Source organism: Typopeltis vanoorti, chromosome 23 (genome assembly GCF_054136105.1).
Source record: "Typopeltis vanoorti isolate ZY-2024b chromosome 23, IOZ_Tvanoo_1.0, whole genome shotgun sequence".
NCBI lineage: Eukaryota > Metazoa > Arthropoda > Arachnida > Uropygi > Thelyphonidae > Typopeltis > Typopeltis vanoorti.
Genome location: NC_143571.1, coordinates 80699415 through 80722074, shown reverse-complemented (window position 1 = coordinate 80722074; position 22660 = coordinate 80699415). Strand labels below are relative to the sequence as shown.

At 36.0% G+C, this 22660-nt stretch overlaps 1 protein-coding gene across 1 annotated transcript in view; it reads left to right on the top strand.

Annotated features, from left to right (window-relative positions):
- The window catches only part of LOC150094028 (DNA repair protein XRCC1-like), a 191547-nt gene that overhangs the window by 62799 nt on the left and 106088 nt on the right, over positions 1 to 22660 (top strand). The window contains exons 5-6 of the mRNA XM_090413044.1: positions 779 to 893; positions 1486 to 1589. Of these exons, the coding sequence (XP_090269170.1) occupies positions 779 to 893; positions 1486 to 1589 (219 nt within the window). The remainder of the gene's footprint in view (positions 1 to 778; positions 894 to 1485; positions 1590 to 22660) is intronic.

Here is a 22660-nt window from a genome sequence, read left to right as displayed (position 1 = left end):
ACGAGTTGCCTTGGTGTTGCACTACTTACTGGATAAGATAGTACAACACTATATTTAGTCCTGAAGATATTTTCAGGCGCAAACTTTGTTTGCTCTCACTGGGATAAAGGATTAAACTAAATCTATTATAGTCTAACCTAGTGATAAATAAATTTTCAACATCTTTCTCTAAATCCAGAGTAATTTTTAAAAAAAAGGTGATAAACCTTTTGGCAACTCCCATAGGCACAGATGACTTGCTACTGCTTCTGCCTGGTATCTCCAGCTCTGGGCCTGGCTCCCACTGAAGAGACCTCAATAAAGGTCGAAACTAGTCTGGGTAGATGGCCAATCCCTTTAATGCATAACAGTATACATATCCACATAGGAAATGTGTTTTGCATTATGGGAGATACTGGGTTAGAAGTGCCTGGTAGCTTGCTCCACCTTTGCCACGAGTTGCCTTGGTGTTGCACTACTTACTGGATAAGATAGTACAACACTATATTTAGTCCTGAAGATATTTTCAGGCGCAAACTTTGTTTGCTCTCACTGGGATAAAGGATTAAACTAAATCTATTATAGTCTAACCTAGTGATAAATAAATTTTCAACAAATTTCTTCTTTCTTATCAACTTTCTGCCTGTGAGCAGTGTTAAGGTACTATAGATTAACCTCTTTATGGATGAGATTACTTTCAAAAAATTTTTCCTGTGCATAATTTCACTGTATATTCTATTGAATTACAAATTACACATCTTACAATGTGTAATAATAACACAATTGTTTCTTTATGTAGAGTGTATCGCTTTTGGGTGCTTTTAAGTTGAAGAGTGAAGATGACGACGACGACAGTAGTCCATCTGTTGGTAGTTGGTTTGCCAAAAGGAATGAACTGCAGGATCCTGTCACAAGTATTCAGAATATTTATTCTCTCCAGATAGCTTTAATTGTATGTGTGTATTATATATATATATATCCCCCCCACCACAAAGGTCAGAATTTGTTTTGATTATTAACGGAGAAAAAAATTCAGGATTAGTAATATCTGAAAAACTTTAATATCAATTTTTTTTTAAATAAAAAAATTGATATTTTTTTATTAAAAATATCAATTTTTTTACCAATAACTCAGAAGATAAAAGAAGCTAATTTTTGAGAACATTCAAATTTATTTTATATTAAAATTATTTATATATATAAAAGCTCCATTTCACCACAGTTAGCTAAAATTATATCCTGTGAATGAAACTAACAGAAATCTTTAAAACGTGTTAATGTATTGCTGCATGACACGTACTGTGAACACATAAGCAGTGAAGTATGATTAACAGGGAAGTGGGTTAAATTTAACTTGATAATATTCGAGTTATGCAAAGTTTGCTAAATGTGACACTTGTTTAATTAGTCTGGGATTATTTGTAATTCTATTCTTTTATTTTTATTATTATTATATTTGCATTTTGAAGAATGTTATTTATTTTAATATTTATTATCTTTTTCTAGGTCCAGCTACTATAAGAGAGTCATTAACTTTCGCTGCTGCTAAAACTACTTCACCTTTAGCCTCCAAAATTGCATCAGTTTCAAAGTCCCCTAAATTGTTCAAAGTAAGTAATACTTTTACTGAATGGTTGGATTGCTTTTGCTTGGTTACTAGCTTCAGTCATCTTAAACAGGTAATTTACTTAAATTTTATTATGACAGAAGCTAGTAACCAAGTAATTTGTTTTCCATTAAATATCACCATTTATAATGTCTACAACATAAAGTTGTAGACATTATAAATGGTGATATTTAATGGAAAACAAATTATTTAATATTTTTATGAAACGTTTCTTCCTGATATTCTAAGTGTATTTGAGTTTACAGTCGACTTGGTATGTCTCTTGTAAAAACAAGCTGTAGATGGTATCTGTGGATTCCCTTTTAAATAATGAACTATCCTTTATCAGAGCAGCTACCTTCATCTTCAGTTGCTATAATATCAAACTAATAAACCAAGAAATTAATAATTATGGCCATCATGGTTCTCCTGTAGAAGAAGCTTCTAGAATTTCCATTCCAAATGTCAAGGATATGCTGGGAAGACTCTTGCGACTTCTTTGCCAAATTAACCTTTAAAGTTTCTTTCTATATTGGAAATTAGATTTGTTCCTGGACATTCTGAAAGATACCCTCCTCTTTTCTATTCTAGGTAGACTGGTTGATCTGCTCAGATTCATTTAGAAGAACACTAAGATTATATTCTGCTCTATGGGTCTGATAAGTCAAGTTTGGCCAGACACACTACATCTACTATGCATAGAATTCATTGGAATAAAACCAAAGTTTTATTCAAAAGTTGTTTCTTATTAGAAAGAATAAAAAGAGAGCTGCAAAAATCATATCCACTGACCAAATCTTAACAGAAATAACTGTATAATGCTTTATCTGTTTGAGGAGGTTTTCCTTAGTCCTCATGTTCTTGTTAATATCCTTGGTTCGTTTTATTTATTTATTTATTTAAAGTGATTTATTTTTTTGTTAATTATTATATTTTGTTTCCTTGAATTCTAATACAGTAGAACTCGGTTATAACGATCACAGTTACAGCGAATTCACGTTTATAACGAATAATTTTGAAGGTATATTTGAATTACGTTTGATTTAATGCATGAATTTCATGTTTATTACGAATTCGTTTCACGGGAATAACGAATGAATAATACATATTAGGCATTCCCTTACTGACATTTCGTACGTACGCATTTTCTGGTTGTGGAAAAATGTCGGGAGTCAAACTGAAAATTTTATTGGTTTCCGAAAAAGTAGAAATTATATGGGAGGTGGAAAGTGGCCAATCAAATCTGACAGTAACAAAGAAGTATGATTTGTCCCCATCTATAATATCAACAATTTGGAAGAATCGCAAGTTGACTCTGAAAGCTTTTGAAAACAATTTATTGAAGTGTAAAAAACTTAAAAAGTGTAATAAAAGTGACGTTGACGAGGCACTTCTTTCGTGGTTTAAAGTGCAAAGAACCGTTGGCTTACCTATTAGTGGACCAATTTTGAAAGTTCAAGCCGAAAAATTTGCCGTTCAACTTGGTTATAGCGATTTTAAATGCAACAATGGGTAGATTGATCGCTTTAAGAACAGAAACAATATTGTCTACGCAAAAGTAAGTGGCGAGGCGTTGTCCATTGACAAAAACGTTGTTTCTGACTGGATCAAGAATGTATGGCCGGACATCAAACGAAGGTATGGATTCAACAACATTTATAATGCAGACGAAGCAGGGTTTTTTTATAATTTAATGCCCGATAAAACTTTTCAATTTAAAAACGAAAAGTGCATTGGTGGAAAACTTATCAAAAATAGACTCACAGTTTTAGTTGGTGTGAACATGACCGGTAGCGATAAAAGAAAGCTTCTTGTAATTGGAAAATCGGCAAAGCCTAGATGCTTTAAAAACATAAAGAAACTTCCTGTTGATTATTCAGCGAATAAGAAGGCCTGGATGACATCTTCAATTTTCAAAAATGTAATTCACCAGTGGGATAAAAATCTTCGCAGTGAAAACCGGAAAATTTTGTTATTGATAGACAACTGTCCTGCCCGTCCTGTAGTGGCTAATTTAACAAACATAAAACTTGTTTTTTTGCCACCGAATGTGACATCTGTCTTGCATCCGCTTGATCTAGGCGTAATTAGATGTTTTAAATCCCATTTTCGTCGTCTGTTAGTCTTGGAACTGATAGAACGCAGAGAAAAATCCGTGGAAAATGCTTATGCTTACGACTCGAAGATCAGTGTACTTCACGCAATACGTTTAATAAGTGATGCTCGGAATTTGGTGTCATCGTCTACGATACAAAACTGTTTTAAGAAAGCCGGTCTTGCGGAATACGAGTACGAATCTGAAGAAGATGAAGAGGATAACTTACCATTATCAGCGTGGTTAAAAGCACGAAACTTGAACAATTTTGAAACGTGCGCAGAGATTGATAATTTTATAGACATTGATAATGGCATTGCAACTTCGGGTATACCGACAGACACTGACATCTTAAAACAAATCTCTCATACACCAGAAGAAGATAATAGTAGTAGTGACTCCGAGGAAGAAAATAGCAATGATGAGAAAATCGTTACCTGGTGTGAAGCAGAAAGTGCTTTACATATTTTAACAAGATTTATGGAATCGCAATCTGTAAGTTCAGATGACACATGCAAGCATCTTAGTGGTATAAGGAACAATTTCAAACGTATGAAATATGCGTCTTGTGCAAAGCAAAGCACGCTTGATGATTTTTTATGTAAAAATGTGAAGTTTTAAAAATAAATTTTTGTTCTTTATATGTATGTATGCACATATGTATTTATGTTACCCAATATACCTATGCTGAGAAAAATCTGAAAACATTTTTAATTCGCTCAAATTATGACCTTCTTGGATATGACGAATAATGGTTATTACGAACAAATATATGCGGTCCCGTGGAATTCGTTATAACCGAGTTCTACTGTAGTTTGTGGATGGAGCTTGCCTCCTGCATTTAATATTATGCATTGTAACATGTGCTTTAATTTCAGCCATTAATCTATCTCATTTCCTATGTGCATTGAGAATGGTCATGAAATGTAGCCAAAAATTTTGCTGTAATAAATAATTTTCTTAATATAAGTAATTCTATAATTCAATTTTTTTTTTAGAATATCAAGTTTTCTGAGGCTGAGGAGGCTGTGAATGCAATTTGTTTGTGCCAGGAAAGGCAGAGGTGTAAGTCAGCCCAGAAGAGAAATCAGATCATGACTGGAAATCTGAATGTTATCAAAAGTAAGGTGTAGGGAGGAGGAAGATCTTTTTACAAGAAATAAGACGGGTTTGTTGTTTTTGACAGTGTGGAAGTTTGCCACTCAGTCTTAGTATGTGGAAAATCTTTAAGCTTGAATCATTTGAATACTGCATGGTTTGTTCAATGAAGAAGATGGATAGAGTGTGTCATAGCAAAACTATCGATACTATTTGTAGTCAGTGAGAGAAGATCATCATGCATTAGAAGATGAAGAATATGAATGAAAGCACAGAGCCCTTTGGTACCTTAGTATTGAGCCAAAGAGAGAAAATCATTCACCTGGTAGATGGTAGCTTAGAAGGTTTGTGTGCCATACCTGACAGATGAGATGGAGAAAATGACAAGTTTTAAAAAAAAGCTGCTTCATAAGTATGAGACTGTTTTAGCAATCAGCACATGCATTATAGAACATGACTTCTTGAATAAATTTAGCTACAAGAAACTGCTAAAATCTGGGAGGCTAATACTACAAACAACAAAAAACTGCCCATCTTTGGTAGATAATAGTGTCAGGGTGCTAGCCTTGAGTACTTAGTGTTCTTATTCCTTTCTTGTTTACCACTCTTTCTCAGTCAGCAGCTGAATCTGATCAAAATACCAGCATGAGTATGGCTTGATATTATATACTTGAAGAGATAACAGAATGGGCTAGAAATTAGCAAGTTTATCGAACAAGTTTGAAAAGGTGTTGACTAAATGATATTACTTTAAAATTTTTGTAAGCTTTTTGGATAAATTTGTGATGTAAGAAATTAGAACAGTTCTCTCTGTTGGACAGTGGCATTGACTTGAATGTATTTGTAGATACATTCTGCAAAGTATGTAAGCATCTGTTAAATGACTTGTCTGTCTGTTCACAGGATTGGCTGGTTTTGTTCAAATATCTCTTTAGAATCCTTACAAAAATTTGTTGAGCCATCCTGATTTTCATTCAGACCTTTGGAGAAGTACAAAGGAGCAAATTGTGTTGAAGTTACATATTTGCAGTATATAATTTGGATTCAATTTAATAAAATTTCGGATGTACACAAGAAGTTGTCATGTGATTCAGTTTTGGTATTAAATGAATCACTTCTGCTGGAAAAAATTGACAAAATGATTTCAGTTGATATTAATAACATTTCCACATTGGTTGAATAGAATTTAGTGAAATTTGATATATAGGATCTCCTTTCAAATTTGTGAAGTTGTTTCAATCCTGGTTTCATTTGGACTATTTGTAGTGGCAGAAATATGCAAAACAAAAACACAGGTCACTGTGTCATAAATTTTCTGCAACTTTAGACTTGTTTTGAATTTTTACAAAACTAGAAAGAATTCCCTTTGAATAATATATATATTTGTCACAGTGTGATAGTTCTTGCAAAAACAATATAAATCTTCATAATCAAATTCCTAACCTTTATCCTAAATGGGGGGGGGGGATGTACAGGATATTATGATAGTGCTAAATGAAAAAAGTTATATCATTACTAATCTCCTATCAACAGTTTTTCTCAAAATCAAATTTATTTATCACTGATTGACTATGTTTTGTTTGGTAAAAAGTTGACTGAGATATGGAGATTGAGGAGTTGCCATTATTCTTATACTGGGGTATTGACAATAGATACTTCCTGTGTCATGGCAATGTTTCTATATGTATCACCACCTGAAACATGCATACTTAGCAGTGTAGATGGTAGAAAGATTATTTACCATCTGATCTGAAAACTTCTTAATACATTACTATTAGCTTTGATATAGCATGCTACTTTTTTGAAACGACTCAGTGGTAAATTGCTTAAGGGTCAAAGCCATGTAACTGGGAGGAGCCCTTCACATAAGGGCTCACGCATTCCTGTGAGGAAAGTGAAGAACCAACTATGGTTTCTAACTCACTGTTCAGTCCTTGTTTTTTGTAGTGTGTCCCATTACTAGTTTCAGCCTCCTTGCGTATGCTAAATGAATGAGGATGGACTGCAATTTGGGGCTTAAGCTACCAAATTGTATTCTGTATTGAGTTTCAAATGGAAACCATTATATTCTTTCTTTTAAGGTTATACAGTGCTCAGCATTCATCGTGAAGAATTTATGGAGACAAAAACATGTGTTGGAGTAATTACTTTACTTATAATTAAGAAAATAACATTCAAATGAGTGAGTGTTATTTTCTTAATTATAATTACTCCAAAACATATTTTTGTCTCCATAAATTCTTCACTATGGAAACCATTATAGTATATAATGGGTTCCATTTGACATTAGTGTAAATGGAAACTAATATAGTATACACATAATGGTTCGACATAATCAGATATCATGCTGGCTGAGACATCATTCTTATTTTTTTTATTTATTTTTTTTATGTGCATCTACGAAATGTTATATAAACCTATAGTACATTTTGTACTGTGGGTGAGCTAAAGATTTTTTTTTTTGCCACTTTTATCAATTTTATATATATATATATATATATATATATTAAAAATTTTTTATTACATAGCCCAGAAACCCTGCTACAGAAACCAAACATGGAAATTTTTTCAAGCCACTTCAAGCCTCCAATAAATGGGGCAGTGGTCTTACACCGGGCAATGAAATTCATTTCCCACCTAAAGACAATCACAGACATCCATGTCCACAGTGGGATTCGAACCCACAACCTGTTGGTTGGAGAGCAAGTATGCTCCTTCTGTTTTCATCAGAGAAAAAAGTCAGTTACTGGAGCACTCTCAACACACTTGACGCTTGATGTAAAAAGTATTATTGTGTTACTTTGACTAAGAAGACAAAACCAGATGCAATCTTTTTAAATAATTAAATGATTTTTTTGGGGCACTGGGGATCATGGAAAGAAGAGAGTAACTAAGTATTTCAACATAAAACCAGTTGAGCTTCTTGAGTAGAAGTCAGCGTCAATTAAGGTTATAGGCAAAATTTCAAATGAGAAATTAGACAATAGGACTTATTTGCAATCTTGAAATGTTGTGTTGAATTATCATATCTAGTAAAGCCCTTGTATGTATATTTATATATCAGAAAATGATGGTAGTAGTAGCAATAGAATCAGAGAGAGAGAGAGAGATGTGGTTTTCATACATGGGGTTTCCAATTTGAGATGCATTGCCAGAGGTACTACCTCGAGATCTCTCCTATCAACTTCTATGACAGTATTGTTGTGTCCCCCTTTCTTAAATTCTATTAATATACGTACTATACACTGGGTCCTTCCTAAGGAGTCATGTGATACCTCTAAAACACAAAGGAATTGCCTCAGGGTCGAGCCAAAACCAGCATGGCAAAGTCTTTGAAATCTCACTTCTCTTAAAGCATTAGGAATATTTATATTTTTTTGCTGCGCCACCTAAGCTATTAGATTAAGTTAAACATGTCTTAACCTGTTAACATACAAAGACGTCTGTGACACGTCTTTTGTTTATTGCACCAAAATCGATTTTGACATATTGCAGACGTTACGTTACGAAGTTCACGTCAATTTCAAATGAATTTCATACAAAGATATCTGTGACATGTCTTTTGTTTATTGCACCAAAACTTATTTTGACATATCGCAGACGTTACGAAGTTCGTGTTAATTTCAAATGAATTTAGAGTTTAAAAATAATTTATATGTCAAAGGGTTAATCAAGAAGTGATCTCAAAGGTGTACTATAATGACTACTGATTTGCAATCGTGACCTATAACATAATCTATTTTCTCCCGCTTAGATTTGTATCTTTTTGCAAGTGGTGCATCGGATTCTAATACTCAGACACTTGGATTAAAGTTAGCAAAGATTTATTTGACACATTAATACAATTTACAGTACAAAGAAACTCAATCCAAAACTACAATGTTAATCAGAGAAAAATATCATCATCATCAAATTCCTGCCATGTACCCTCAAGGGGCGTACAGGATATGATAGTACTACATGGAAAAAATTACATCATTACTAACTTCCTATCTACAATTTTCCTCCAAATCAGTCTGTTACTTGTCAAGACTCCCACATTATCAGATCTTATATTTCTATCGTCTAAGGCACTTGCACCGTATCAATCCACCTATATCTTGGTCTTCCTCTGGGTCGTTTTGCTGCCAACCTGGCAGAGAACACTTGCTTTGCTAATCTTTCCTTGTCCATTCTGTTTAAGTGACCATACCACCTGAGATTAGCTCTGCTAACACATTCCTGGATGCTGACAATGTCAAGTTCTTTCCTAACATCCTCGTTTCTAATATGATATTGCCATTGATGCCATCTCTTCATGCCTATAATCTTTCTCAAGACTCTCATATCTGTGGTCTCTAGTCTTTGGTCAAGTGTTTTACTTCTGACGCAACTCTGAGATCCATAAGTTAAAACTGGTTTGAACACTGTCTTGTATACAGCTAATTTAGTGTTCCGACTAACTTCTCTCTTATTCCATATGAATTTATTCAATTGACTTCCCACCATACCAGCTTCGCTGATTCTGTTGTCTATTTCTATATTTAATTTACCATCTTCAGTAAAAATCGTGCCAAAGTAGCTGAAATGTTTTACTTGTTCCACCGGTTCTCCATTCACAACACAGTTGACATTTTCAATGATTCTGCCTATTTTCATTGTCTTTGTCTTTTTATTGCTGACCTTCATACCATATCTATTACAACAGCTATTCAATTTAGTCAGAGAATCTTGTAGACTTGTAGCAGATTTATTTAGAAGTATAACATCATCTGCATAAAGCAAAGAGCTGACATTAACATCTCTAATTTTGATATCATGTTTAATACCACTTTCCTTCATAATGTGATCCATATAGATAATGAATAACAGAGGGGATAATGTACATCCTTGTCTCACACCGGATTTAACATTAAACCATCTTCCTGTACTTCCTTCAATTCTAACTGCTGACTTACAACTCAAATAAAGACTAAGTATTGCTTGATATAATGCCCCATTGACACCATATAACTGCAGCGTATTGTGAATAGCTTGCCACCTCGTCATATGCCTTTTCCAAATCGACAAAACTTAAATACAGATCTTTGTTATATTCCCATGCTTTTTCGACTATTTGTCGTAAAGTGAAAATCTGATCCTGACAGCCTCTATTTAGCCTGAATCCAGCTTTTTCTTCACCAAGCTTTTCTTCCACAATTCTTCTCGACCGTTTCTCAAGTATACTTGCATAGATCTTGCCAGGAACGCTCAATAGGGAATACCTCTGTAATTCTCACATTCAGTTTTATTTCCCTTTTTATATATGGGTACTATGAGAGCTCTACTCCAATCATCGGGAATTCGTCCCTCTGTACAGGCCTTCTGAACTATGCAGTGCAGCCACTGCAAGACTTTTATACCACCATACTTCAGCATTTCTGGTCGAATATCATCTACTCCTGCTGCCTTTCCACATTTCAAGCCTTTGATGGCTTTTTCTACTTCAAGTATGGATATGTATTCCTGACTGCATGCCTGGTCAGTGTTTTTTACCACTGCTGTCGTCACTGCTTGTTTCATTTAGCAGCTTTTCAAAGTAATTACTCCATACTTCAAGGATATCTTTTTCTCCCATTTTCATGTCACCTTTATCATCTCTAACTCCTTTTACAGCACTCTTTCTTCCATTCCTAAGCTTCTGCAACAACCTCCAGAATATTTTGCCACCTTCTTGATATTTATTTTCTATATTCTTGCCAAAGTCCTCCCATGAGTTTTGTTAGGTAGTTTTACACAGTGTTTAGCATTCTTGCATTTGTCTCTATATTCTCTAAGAGCTCAAGCTGACTTATTTGCCAGGAACTTTTCATATGCTTTCTTCTTTTCCTTCACTGCCTCTTTAACTTTCTGTGTCCACCAGGGAGTTCTGATTTTTTTATCCTTGCACACAAACTCACCACATGCCTCTCTGGCAGAATCAATCAATGTTTTCTTCAGAGTTTGCCACTGAATCTCCAAGATTTGATTCCTGTTCTCAAACTCTTTCATTTTTTCTTCAATAATCTTTGTGTATTTTAGTCTACAGTTCACATCTGAGAGCTGTTCAACTTTTATTCGCTTTAAAACTTTCTGACATGTTATTCTTTTGAATATGAACTTCAGTTTTATCCTGCTCAAGACTAAATAGTGATCACTTCCAATTTCAAATCCTTTGTACACTCTGGTGTCCTGCACCAGGGTGAAAACATCACTATCAACAATAACATAGTCAATGAGGCATTTCTTATTCCTAGCCTCTTCTCTCCATGTGAATTTGTGCACATTTTTATGTTGGAACATGGTGTTAGTAATAACCAGTCCATGTCCTGAGCAGAAATCCAACAGATATTTGCCATTATTATTAGCTTTGCTCTTTTCTCCAAATTTTCCCAAAATATTTTTGCATGTCTCACAATCATTTCCCACTCTGCTAATTTAGATCCCCAACAAGGACCAACTGTTCGTTTTTCATTGTGTCAGTTGCTTTTTCTAAATCCTCAAAAAATTCCTCCACTTCTACTGTAGTAGAACCTTCTTTGGGACCGTAGGCACAAATAAGTCTCATTGTTTAGCTCCCCATTCTTATATTTGTCCACATTACTCTACTTGAGACTGACTGCCATTCAAGAAGATTAGCCTTGTATTTTGTGTTGAATACTATGGCTACTCCTTCTTTTCCTTGATTGTCATTGCCTGAATATAACATTTTGTATTTATTGCTCAGAAAGATCTCACCAGTTTTGTCTTTTTTGTTTCAGTCACCACTATTATGTCGATCTGTACTTATCTAATTCCTCAGCTAGCTCCATTTCTTTGCCATTTAGGCTTCTTATGTTGATAGTACCGATCTTTAACTCTGGTGATGTTGAATTGGGGTTTGTTTTCAGATTTGTTCCAGTAGCTGACTTTTCGCTGTTCGCCCTGGTTCCCTGCAAAAACAACGGGGTCTTTGTTTAACCGGGCGACGCCCCAGCCGGCATGTACCATCGTTTTTTTTATTTTGGTTTAACCAATAAGAATACAATTTGGTCGGCTAAATCCCAAATTGCCAGCCCATCCTCGTTCGTTCAGTATCCAAGTAGATACCCAACAGGGTGCACCACGAGAAGGTGAGGATTGGACATTAGGTCAGAAGCCCTGGTCAGTTCTCTGCATTCCTTTAAAGGCTATGTGGAGGTCTCCTCTCAGTTATACAGCTTTGACCCTTAAGCACCCCATATTAAGAGAAAAATATAGGTATCCTTATTAAGTAAGGACATCAAGGAGCAACATCAATATGTTATTTCACAAACTGACAAAACTTGACTGCAATATTCACATTAATCTTCATATCATATCACATATCACTGTTGCCTTGAGTGCAATATTCACATTAATCTTCATATCATATGACATTACTCAGACTAAACCTTCTTAATACTTTCAAAAACATACACATTAGTTTAACTGTATAGGAGTTACATCACTATGCGTTCTAATATTAAGGTGCTACAGTCCTGTCTTAATTATATGAAAGTCCATAATCCTCAATTTCCCTTAAACTCATTTATAACATCTAAATTTTCTTATACACATTATATAGACAAAGAATTTTCAACATTACTTTACACACTGGTTCTTCATACTTGTTCCTTCAACTTCTGACTTCCGTTCTCTGATCAATTTCCCTTCCGATTCATTTAGTTGGTGCTATGGCATGAATTTCTCCAGTCAAAGGTAAGTCCACACGATCCCAGCATAACTAGTCCACTCCAGATATAACGATGCCGTAAGGCGATTCTGCTTCCGTGAGGCCTGTTGCCTAGATGCTGAGCCCTTTCCATGGATTGCCCGTCAGTCGAATGGAGATGTGTTCTTTCATCGTACGATTAGGAGTGCGTGATCCTTCCAGCTCGTAAGTGGCATATCCTATTACCGCACTCGGGATTCCTAACAGAACTCTTCGCTGATCCTTCGTCCGAGCACTCCTGGACAGAGATGCTCCTCCATGCAACTGTCTACCCACCAGAATACACGCGACTACCACCAAGAGAGAAGAGAAAAAAAAAGGCTTGTGTGTGTGTGGGGGGGGGTCCTAACCCTTTTATATCATCTCCTCTATCGGCAATCACCATAACTCACGTAGCTCATCCAACATGTTTAATTTCTCCCACGTGGGTCTCGTTTTGTATTGTTTGTTTTTTCTGACTGCTCGCTTCTGCACATGCTGTGAGCGCGCGACTACCTGGGGGCAACCTTTCTTTCCTTCGACGTGCCCGTGCACTTTGAACTTTTGTTCACAGCAGCTTAATGCAAGTCATACTACAAAACATTATATATCAATTCTAACAAAATATTATTAATTTATAATGTATCACTGGCATTATACAATCAAGTAAGTATTCCTTCCTTGAAATATTCACAATCCTTTTTCTTTATAATAATGTAATCTATATTTTACCAGTTGCATACAGCACATACCTAGAAGCAAGTATATTCCTTACAAGGTTTTTCCTGTTAAAACGATGATAAAATTAGAATTCTTAGGAATCTCAATTTATCAAAGTTTAACAGTATACCCTAAATTGAAAGTAGAGGTTTATCAAAATAATTAACTAGAATTAGAAAGACTTAGAATAATCTCCCTGAAAGCATCACTTTTTTTTTTTTTTTTTTTTATGGATTCTACTGAGTGATATTTATGATTGCTGTACTCTGTGGATGAAAAACTTGAGTTTCTGGAAGAAGTTCTGCCACCTCCATATTAGACAAGCCAACTTATTTTCCACTGAAAAAAATTGTTTTACTTTCTTTCATGTCATCTGACTGCTGACTTGACTCCCAGGTTAGAAGAACAAATTTACATTGCAGTGTTCTTCTCTGCAGTATAAAGACACTTGGTGGAGGGAACTCCAAATGGGAAATAAAAAAATATTTGGGGTCAGTAGAGGGTGGTTTTCCAACTGTCATAGTATTCATGGTGTGGAAATGTTAATTTTCAAAAATAATTAATAATCTAATTAATATATTAGATCTTAGATTAATATATAAAGATCTAAATAGCAGAGTAGGAAATGATTGTCAGACATACAAAAATATTTTGGGAAAATTTGGAGAAAAGAGCAAAGTTAATAAGCTTATATTCAGGAAATGACAATCAAGGAAAAGAAGGAGTAGCCATTATCGTATTCAACACAAAATACGAGGGTAATCTTTTTGAATGGCAGGCAGTCTCAAGTAGAGTGATGTGGGCAAATATCAGAATGGGGAACTGGACAATGAGACTTATTTGTGCGTATGGTCACACAGAAGGTTCTGCTAAGGTAGAAGTGGAGGAATTTTTTGATGCTTTAGAAAAAGCAACTGACACAATGAAAAAGGAAAAGTTGGTCCTTGTTGGGGATCTAAATAGCAGAGAAGGAAATGATTGTCAGACATGCAAAAATATTTTGGGAAAATTTGGAGAAAAGAGCACAGCTAATAATAATAGCAAATACCTGTTGGATTTCTGCTCAGGACATGGACTGGTTATTACTAACACCATGTTCCAACATAAAAATGTGCACAAATTCACATGGAGAGAAGAGGCAAAGAATAAGAAAAGTCTCATTGACTATGTTATTGTTGATAGTGATGTTTTCACCCTGGTGCAGGACACCAGAGTGTACAAAGGATTTGAAATTGGAAGTGATCACTATTTAGTCTTGAGCAGGATAAAATTGAATTTTATATTGAAAAGAATAACATGTCAGAAAGTTTTAAAGAGAATAAAAGTTGAGCAGCTCTCAGATGTGAAATGTAGACTAAATACACAAAAATACACAAAAATTATTGAAGAAAAAATGAAAGAGTTTAAGAACAGGAACCAAACATTGGAGATTCAGTGGCAAGCCTTGAAGAAAACCCTGATTGATTCAGCCAGAGAGGCATGTGGTAAGGTTGTCTGCAAGGATAGAAAAATCAGAACTCCCTGGTGGACACAGAAGTTAAAGAGGCAGTGAAGGAAAAGAAGAAAGCTTATCAAAGGTTCCTGGCAAATAAGTCAGCTTTTGCGCTAAGAGAATACAGAGACAAATGTAAGAAAGTGAAACACTGTGTAAAACTAGCTAAACAAAAATCATGGGAGGACTTTAGAATTTTGTAGAAATGAAAAACGTGAGATAAGAGAAGTAGTGAAAGATGAGGAACAGGGAAGTGATAATATAAAAGACAGAATGCTTATGCAGTCTTTCATGGGACAAAACACGAGCTTGTGAACAATTGGAAAAATATCTGGCAAGTGGTATGTAAGAGAAATAAAAGGAGAGAGAGAGGTGTGAGGGAAGAGAAAGCAGAGTATGGATGAGTAAAAGAAAGATAGTAAAGAGAGAATTTTATGTGATGACTTTGTGATAAGAGGAATGTTTAATGAGAGTGTTTTTATAATTCTGTTGTTGGCAGGTGCAAATGATCTAGTAGTTGACAAGTGTGGTATGCAAGAAAATATGAAAGAGTTGCTGGTACAAGTGAAAACAGCAAAGATCACAAGTCTGCTGCAACTATACATAGAGGCAAGTTGAGAAGAAAGGCCATGAGCCAGTGCATAGGTTGTACAGAAGAAATAGTATGAAGGATTTATATATGAGTGATAGATTTGGAGTTAGGAATCTGGATAAAGTGTATTTCACTGAGAGCTTGTAAATATGAAGTCAGGAGAAACTAGTGCTTTTTTGGAGTGATGTAAGCATGTGTTACATGTGCACGAGGTGGTATCAGAAAGTTTCGAGACTAGCTCTGTTTACGAGAAATTACTTTATTTATCTACGTTTACACACTATCACCTTCAAAATAGTCCCCTTGCATATCAATACAGCGCTCCCAGCGTTCTTGCCACTTCTGGAATGTGTCCTGGAAGTCTTCTTTTTGAAGCATGTCAAGCACCTTCTGCGATTCATGCTGGATCTCTGCAATGGTGTCAAAACGGTGACCTTTGAGCTGGATCTTCATCTTCGGGAAGAGGGCGAAGTCTGCAGTAGCCAAATCTGGCGAGTAGGGTGAGTGCGGACGTGAGATCATGTTGTTTCTGGCGAGAAACTCACGTGTGAGGAGAGCTCGGTGACAGGGTGCATTGTCATTGTGGAGCATCCAGTTTTTTGCGTGCCACAGATCCGGTCACTTTCGCTGAATGTCCTCCCTCAGACGCCTTAAAACCTGGAAGTAGAACTCACTATTGATGGTCTGGCCCCTGAGGACGAATTCTCGATGCACAATGCCACGAATGTCGAAAAAGATGATGAGCATGCACTTGGTCGAGCTGCGGACCTGCCTCTCCTTTTTCGGTCGTGGAGATAATGGGCTCTTCCACTGTGAAGATTGTTGCTTCGTCTCAGGGTCGTACCCGTACACCTAAGTTTCGTCACTGGTAATGATCCTGTGGCAGATTTGCCCAGTTTCATGCAGAATTTCACATTTGTTCTTTGTTCTAACTTTCTGTCCATGATGAAATCGCAGATGTGGTAACGCAGGTGGTCAGAATAGCATCAGTTGCACAGCTCCCAATGTACACAGGACGATGTCTTTTGGCACACTGACTTATGAAGGTAGGTGCTCCCTGTGACTGTGCATGCAACATGGTGCTGCCATCTGTTGGCATGTTACAAACCTAGTCTCCAAACCTTTTGATACCACCTCGTATGTGTGCTCATTGTAATTTTTTGACAGAGTTAAAAATTGGTTAGTTGAGCTTGGCTGAAAGTAAGAGGCAGTAATGAGACTTGGTTGATGGACGATGATATAGAAATAAAATGTAAGGATATGGTATTTTCAATGAGGATAGGGGGAAGGAAATTGCTGTTAATATTAGAATTGCAGCACCAAAAAAGGGCTGCAATTTTGCATTCTGAGGCCTGATGTGCTTGAAAAGGTTCCATGTTTTGTCTCTAGAGCAGGGTTTATGCATTATATATATATATATATATATAAAAATAAAATAGATCCTTGATACTTACTTATTCTCTTCACTTCCTGTGGAACATAGGGCCTCAATTGTTGTTTTCCATCGTACTATGTTCTTTGCTCCTCTTAATCTCATTCCAGGATTTTTCCATCTGCTTCATCTCTGCTTTGATTTCTCTCCTCCTCCTCCTGCTTCCCTCTGGGTTCCATTACATAGCTGTGTTTGCTATATCCTTATCTGGGTTTCTGATTGGGCAGCCTATCTGCATCCATTTTCTTTTTGTTATTTCTATTTTGATGTCAGAGTGATTTATTTTATCCTATAATGTTTGTTAGAAATTCTATTTAGCTAGTATATTCCCATTATCTTTCTAAGATAATCTTCCTTACACATCTGTTTATGTAAACCTGCAGTTATTTCTTTCTGATGCTGAAGATTATATTCTTAAGCACACACGGTACCTAATTTGCAAAACTTTCTTTCTATATTTGGCTATAAAATACAGCAGAATCCATAATATCCTCCATTTATGGTAGAGATGAATTTCATTGCCCAGTGTGAGACCACCACTCTGCTTATTGGAGTCCTGAAGTGACTTGAAAAAGTTCCATGTTTGGTCTCTACAGCAGGATTTCTCGACTATGTAAAAAATAAATTAAAAATACAGAAAAAAAAATATAAAATTGATAAAAACAAACAAAAAAATCTTTAGCCCACCTATGGTACAAAAAGTATTATAGGTTTGCAAATAACCTTTTGTGGGTGAGAGCAACATAAAAAAAATTCTTTTTGGTTAATCTCCAGGTTTCATATCCATTTAGTAGAACAGTCTTTACATTTGTTTTGATTTTCTTGAGATTTATTTCATCATCATCATCATCAAATTCCTGCCATGTACCCTCAAGGGGTGTACAGGATATGACAGTACTACATGAAAAAATTACATCATTACTAACTTCCTATCTACAATTTTCCTCCAAATCAGTCTGTTACTTGTCAAGACTCCCACATTATCAGATCTTATATTTCTATCGTCTAAGGCACTTTGTACCGTATCAATCCACCTATATCTTGGTCTTCCTCTGGGTCGTTTTCCTGCCAACCTGGCAGAGAACACTTGTCTTGCTAATCTTTTCTCTCCCATTCTATTTAAGTGACCATACCACCTGAGATTAGCTCTGCTAATGCATTCCTGGATGCTGACAATGTCAAGTTCTTTCCTAATATCCTCGTTTTTAATATGATATTGCCATTGATGCCATCTGTTCATGCCTCTAATCTTTCTCAGGACTCTCATATCTGCGGTCTCTAGTCTTTGGTCAAGTGTTTTACTTCTGATCCAGCTCTCAGATCCATAAGTTAAAAGTGGTTTGCACACTGTCTTGTATACAGCTAATTTAGTGTTCCGACTAATTTCTCTCTTATTCCATATGAATTTATTCAATTAACTTCCCACCATACCAGCTTTGCTGATTCTGTTGTCTATTTCTATATTTAATTTACCATCTTCAGTAAAAATCGTGCCCAAGTAGCTGAAATGTTTTACTTGTTCCACAGGTTCTCCATTCACAATACAGTTGACATTTTCAATGATATTCTACCTATTTTCATTGTCTTTGTCTTTTTATTGCTGACCTTCATACCATATCTATTACAACAGCTATTCAATTTAGTCAGAGAATCTTGTAGACTTGTAGCAGATTTATTTAGAAATATAACATCATCCGCATAAAGCAAAGAGCTGACATTAACATCTCCAATTTTGATATCAGGTTTAATACCACTTTCCTTCATAATGTGATCCATATAGATAATGAATAACAGAGGGGATAATGTACATTCTTGTCTCATACCAGATTTAACATTAAACCATCTTCCTGTACTTCCTTCAATTCTAACTGCTGACTTACAACTCAAATAAAGACTAAGTATTGTTTGATATAATGCCCCATTGACACCATATAACTGCAGCGTATTGAATAGCTTCTCTCTTGGTACCTTGTCATATGCCTTTTCCAAATCGACAAAACTTAAATACAGATCTTTGTTATATTCCCATGCTTTCTCGACTATATGTCGTAAAGTGAAGATCTGATCCTGACAGCCTCTATTTGGCCCGAATCCAGCTTGTTCTTCACCAAGCTTTTCTTCCACAATTCTTCTCGACCGTTTCTCAAGTATACTTGCATAGATCTTGCCAGGAACACTCAGTAGTGAAATACCTCTGTAATTCTCACATTCAGTTTTATTTCCCTTTTTATATATGGGTACTATGAGAGCTCTACTCCAATCATCGGGAATTCGTCCCTCTGTCCAGGCCTTCTGAACTATGCAGTGCAGCCACTGTAAGACTTTTATACCACCATACTTCAGCATTTCTGGTCGAATATCATCTACTCCTGCTGCCTTTCCACATTTCAAGCCTTTGATGGCTTTTTCTACTTCAAGTATGGATATGTATTCCTGACTCCATGCCTGGTCAGTGTTTTTTATCACTGTGCTGTCATCACTGCTTGTTTCATTTAGCAGTTTTTCAAAGTAATTACTCCATACTTCAAGGATATCTTTTTCTCCCGTTTTCATGTCACCTTTATCATCTCTAACTCCTTTTACAGCACTCTTTCCTCCATTCCTAAGCTTCTTCAACAACCTCCAGAATATTTTGCCACCTTCTTGATATTTATTTTCTATATTCTTGCCAAAGTCCTCTCATGACTTTTGTTTAGCTAGTTTTACACACTGTTTAGCTTTCTTACATTTGTCTCTGTATTCTGTAAGAGTAAAAGCTGACTTATTTGCCAGGAACTTTTGATATGCTTTCTTCTTTTCCTTCACTGCCTCTTTAACTTCCTGTGTCCACCAGGGAGTTCTGATTTTTTTATCCTTGCACACAACCTCACCACATGCCTCTCTGGCAGAATCAATCAATGTTTTCTTCAGAGTTTGCCACTGAATCTCCAAGGTTTGATTCCTGTTCTCAAACTCTTTCATTTTCTTTTCAATAATCTTTCTGTATTTTTGTCTACAGTTCACATCTGAGAGCTGCTCAACTTTTATTCTCTTTAAAACTTTCTTACATGTTATTCTTTTCAATATGAAATTCAATTTTATCCTGCTCAAGACTAAATAGTGATTGCTTCCAATTTCAAATCCTCTGTACACTCTGGTGTCCTGCACCAGGGAGAAAACATCACTATCAACAAGAACATAGTCAATGAGACTTTTCTTATTCCTAGCCTCTTCTCTCCATGTGAATTTGTGCACATTTTTATGTTGGAACATGGTATTAGTAATAACCAGTCCATGTCCTGAGCAGAAATCCAACAGGTATTTGCTATTATTATTAGCTGTGGTCTTTTCTCCAAATTTTCCCAAAATATTTTTGCATGTCTCACAATCATTTCCCACTCTGCTAATTTAGATCCCCAACAAGGACCAACTTTTCCTTTTTCATTGTGTCAGTTTCTTTTTCGAAAGCGTCAAAAAATTCCTCCACTTCTACCTTAGTAGAACCTTCTGTGGAACCATAGGCACAAATAAGTCTCATTGTCCAGTTCCCCATTCTCATATTTGCCCACATTACTCTACTTGAGTGACTGCCATTCAAGAAGATTAGCCTCATATTTTGTGTTGAATACTATGGCTACTCCTTTTCCTTGATTGTCATTGCCTGAATATAACATTTTGTATTTATTGCTCAGAAAGATCTCACCAGTTATGGTCTTTTCTGTTTCAGTCACCCCTATTATGTCGATCTTGTACTTATCTAATTCCTCAGCTAGCTCCATTTCTTTGCCATTTAGGCTTCTTACGTTGATAGTACCGATCTCTGGTGATGTTGAGTTGTGGTTTGTTTTCAGGTTTGTTCCAGTAGCTGACTTTTCGCTGTTCGCCCTGTTTCCCTGGCGAAAACACTGGGGGCCTTGTTTAACCGGGCGACGCTCCAGCCTGCATGAAATTTTGTCATGTTGTACCATCATTTTTTATTTTGGTTTAACCAATAAGAATACAATTTGGTCGGCTAAATCCCAAATTGCCAGCACATCCTCGTTCGTTCAGTATCAAAGTAGATACCCAACAGGGTGCACCACGAGAAGGTGAGGATTGGACATTACATGGTGTTCGGGATAAATTTGACAGTTTCGTAAGGAAAAAGAAAATCTTCTTTGTATCTATTAAATTTAATGAATTGACAAAAAAACATTACAGGCAGAGTTAATTACAATACTATCAACAAGATTTACTCAAAATAACCACCATTAGCATCGATCACAGCTTCAATTCTGCTTCGGAACCTCGAACAAGCTGATGCTACAGTCTCCCTGGGAAGGGCTGCAAAAACTGTTTTAATTTTATCCATTAACTGGGCTTTTGTATTACTGGAAGTGCGATTGGTGTCTTTTTCAACTGCGCCCCATACAAAATAATCCATGGGGTTAAGGTCTGGGGAGTTTGGAGGCCAAACATTTGGACTGGTGAAGTCGTAGAAATTTTCAGAGAACCATTTTTGACTTTTCCCAGAGGTGTGGCAAGGGGCCGAATCCTGCTGCCATACATACGGCCTACCATTGGCTACGCTTGTTATCCAGGGCTTGACTACAGTTAGCAACTCCACGAACAAAGCCCGAATTCCAATGCCAGGGTTCTTCAACACCTGTTCCTGCAGATTTGCGAGGAATTCTGCTGTACGAACGCAATCAGATCGTCTGCTAGGGATCTTTCTTCTTGCTACATCCTCGTAGTCACCATTGCAAGTCTCTAGTTCATGCCTGATTGTTTTTACTGTATTCAGGGAGCATTGGGCAGCAGTCGTAATATCCTTATTTTGATGGTGGGCACGAATCATCATGATACAAGTTATTCTCTTCCATGATTCAGGTGGGTTCCAGCTATCCATCCTTTCTGACATCTTGTATATGAATGAAGAAGGGTCCAAACTTTTAAATGAAGAGAAGTGTGTGTTAATACATGTAACTTACGGAAAAATATAATTAATTATAAATATGTCAAATTTATCCCGAACACCCTGTAGGTCAGAAGCCCTGGTTGGTTCTCTGCATTCCTTTAAAGGCTATGTGTAGGTCTCCTCTCAGTTATACAGCTTTGACCCTTAAGCACCCTGATTTATTTCATTACATATCCATATGTTTCTCATTGTGTAAAAGGCAATTTGGGCTTATTTTGTATTCTGTTTTTTATGTCCTCTTTCGTGCCTCCTTTAGTTCTCACCACTGATCCCAGATATACAAAAAGGTGTCTAGCTGTTCTAGTAGTTCTTCCATAAATTTGAGTTTAGATTTCGTTTAGGTTAATTTTCATTATTTTGGTTTGGTTTTTTTTTTTTAAAAGCCACACTTGGAGGCTTCCAGGTTTAAATTATCTATACGGATTCATAGATATGCAATTGTGGTACTCTATCCTATGACTAGCAACTCCATTTGTCTAGCACCACTTCATGAAGATAATAAATGGTTAAAATATAGAGCTTGATGGCTTCCTTTTGGCATAAAATGGAGGATGTTATGGATCAGCTATATAGCCAGATATAGAAAGAAACTTAAAAAATTTCAAAAATTGTATACTAGAGAGCTATGAGAATATAACTGAATATAAATTTTGACATTGGAATTACCTTGGTTTGCACTACTTGAATGATACTAGGTAATGTTCATGCTGAAGATTGTTGGAAGTTTTTCACTTGGTTATACTTATACATTAAAGATACTAAGAAAATTATATACTTCGTTTAATCTCTTATCCAAGCGTAAGCAAACAAGTTTACTCCTGATCTATTTTTGGGACTGGGACAACTCGGATAAAGAAGCTCATGACTTGACTTCACATCACTTGCCTTAGTATCCCATAATGCAAAGCACATCTCCATGTGCAGACATGTATAATTCTATGCATCATGGGAAGGGCCACTACCCAGACCAGTTTCGACCTTTATCGAGGTCTCATCAGTGGA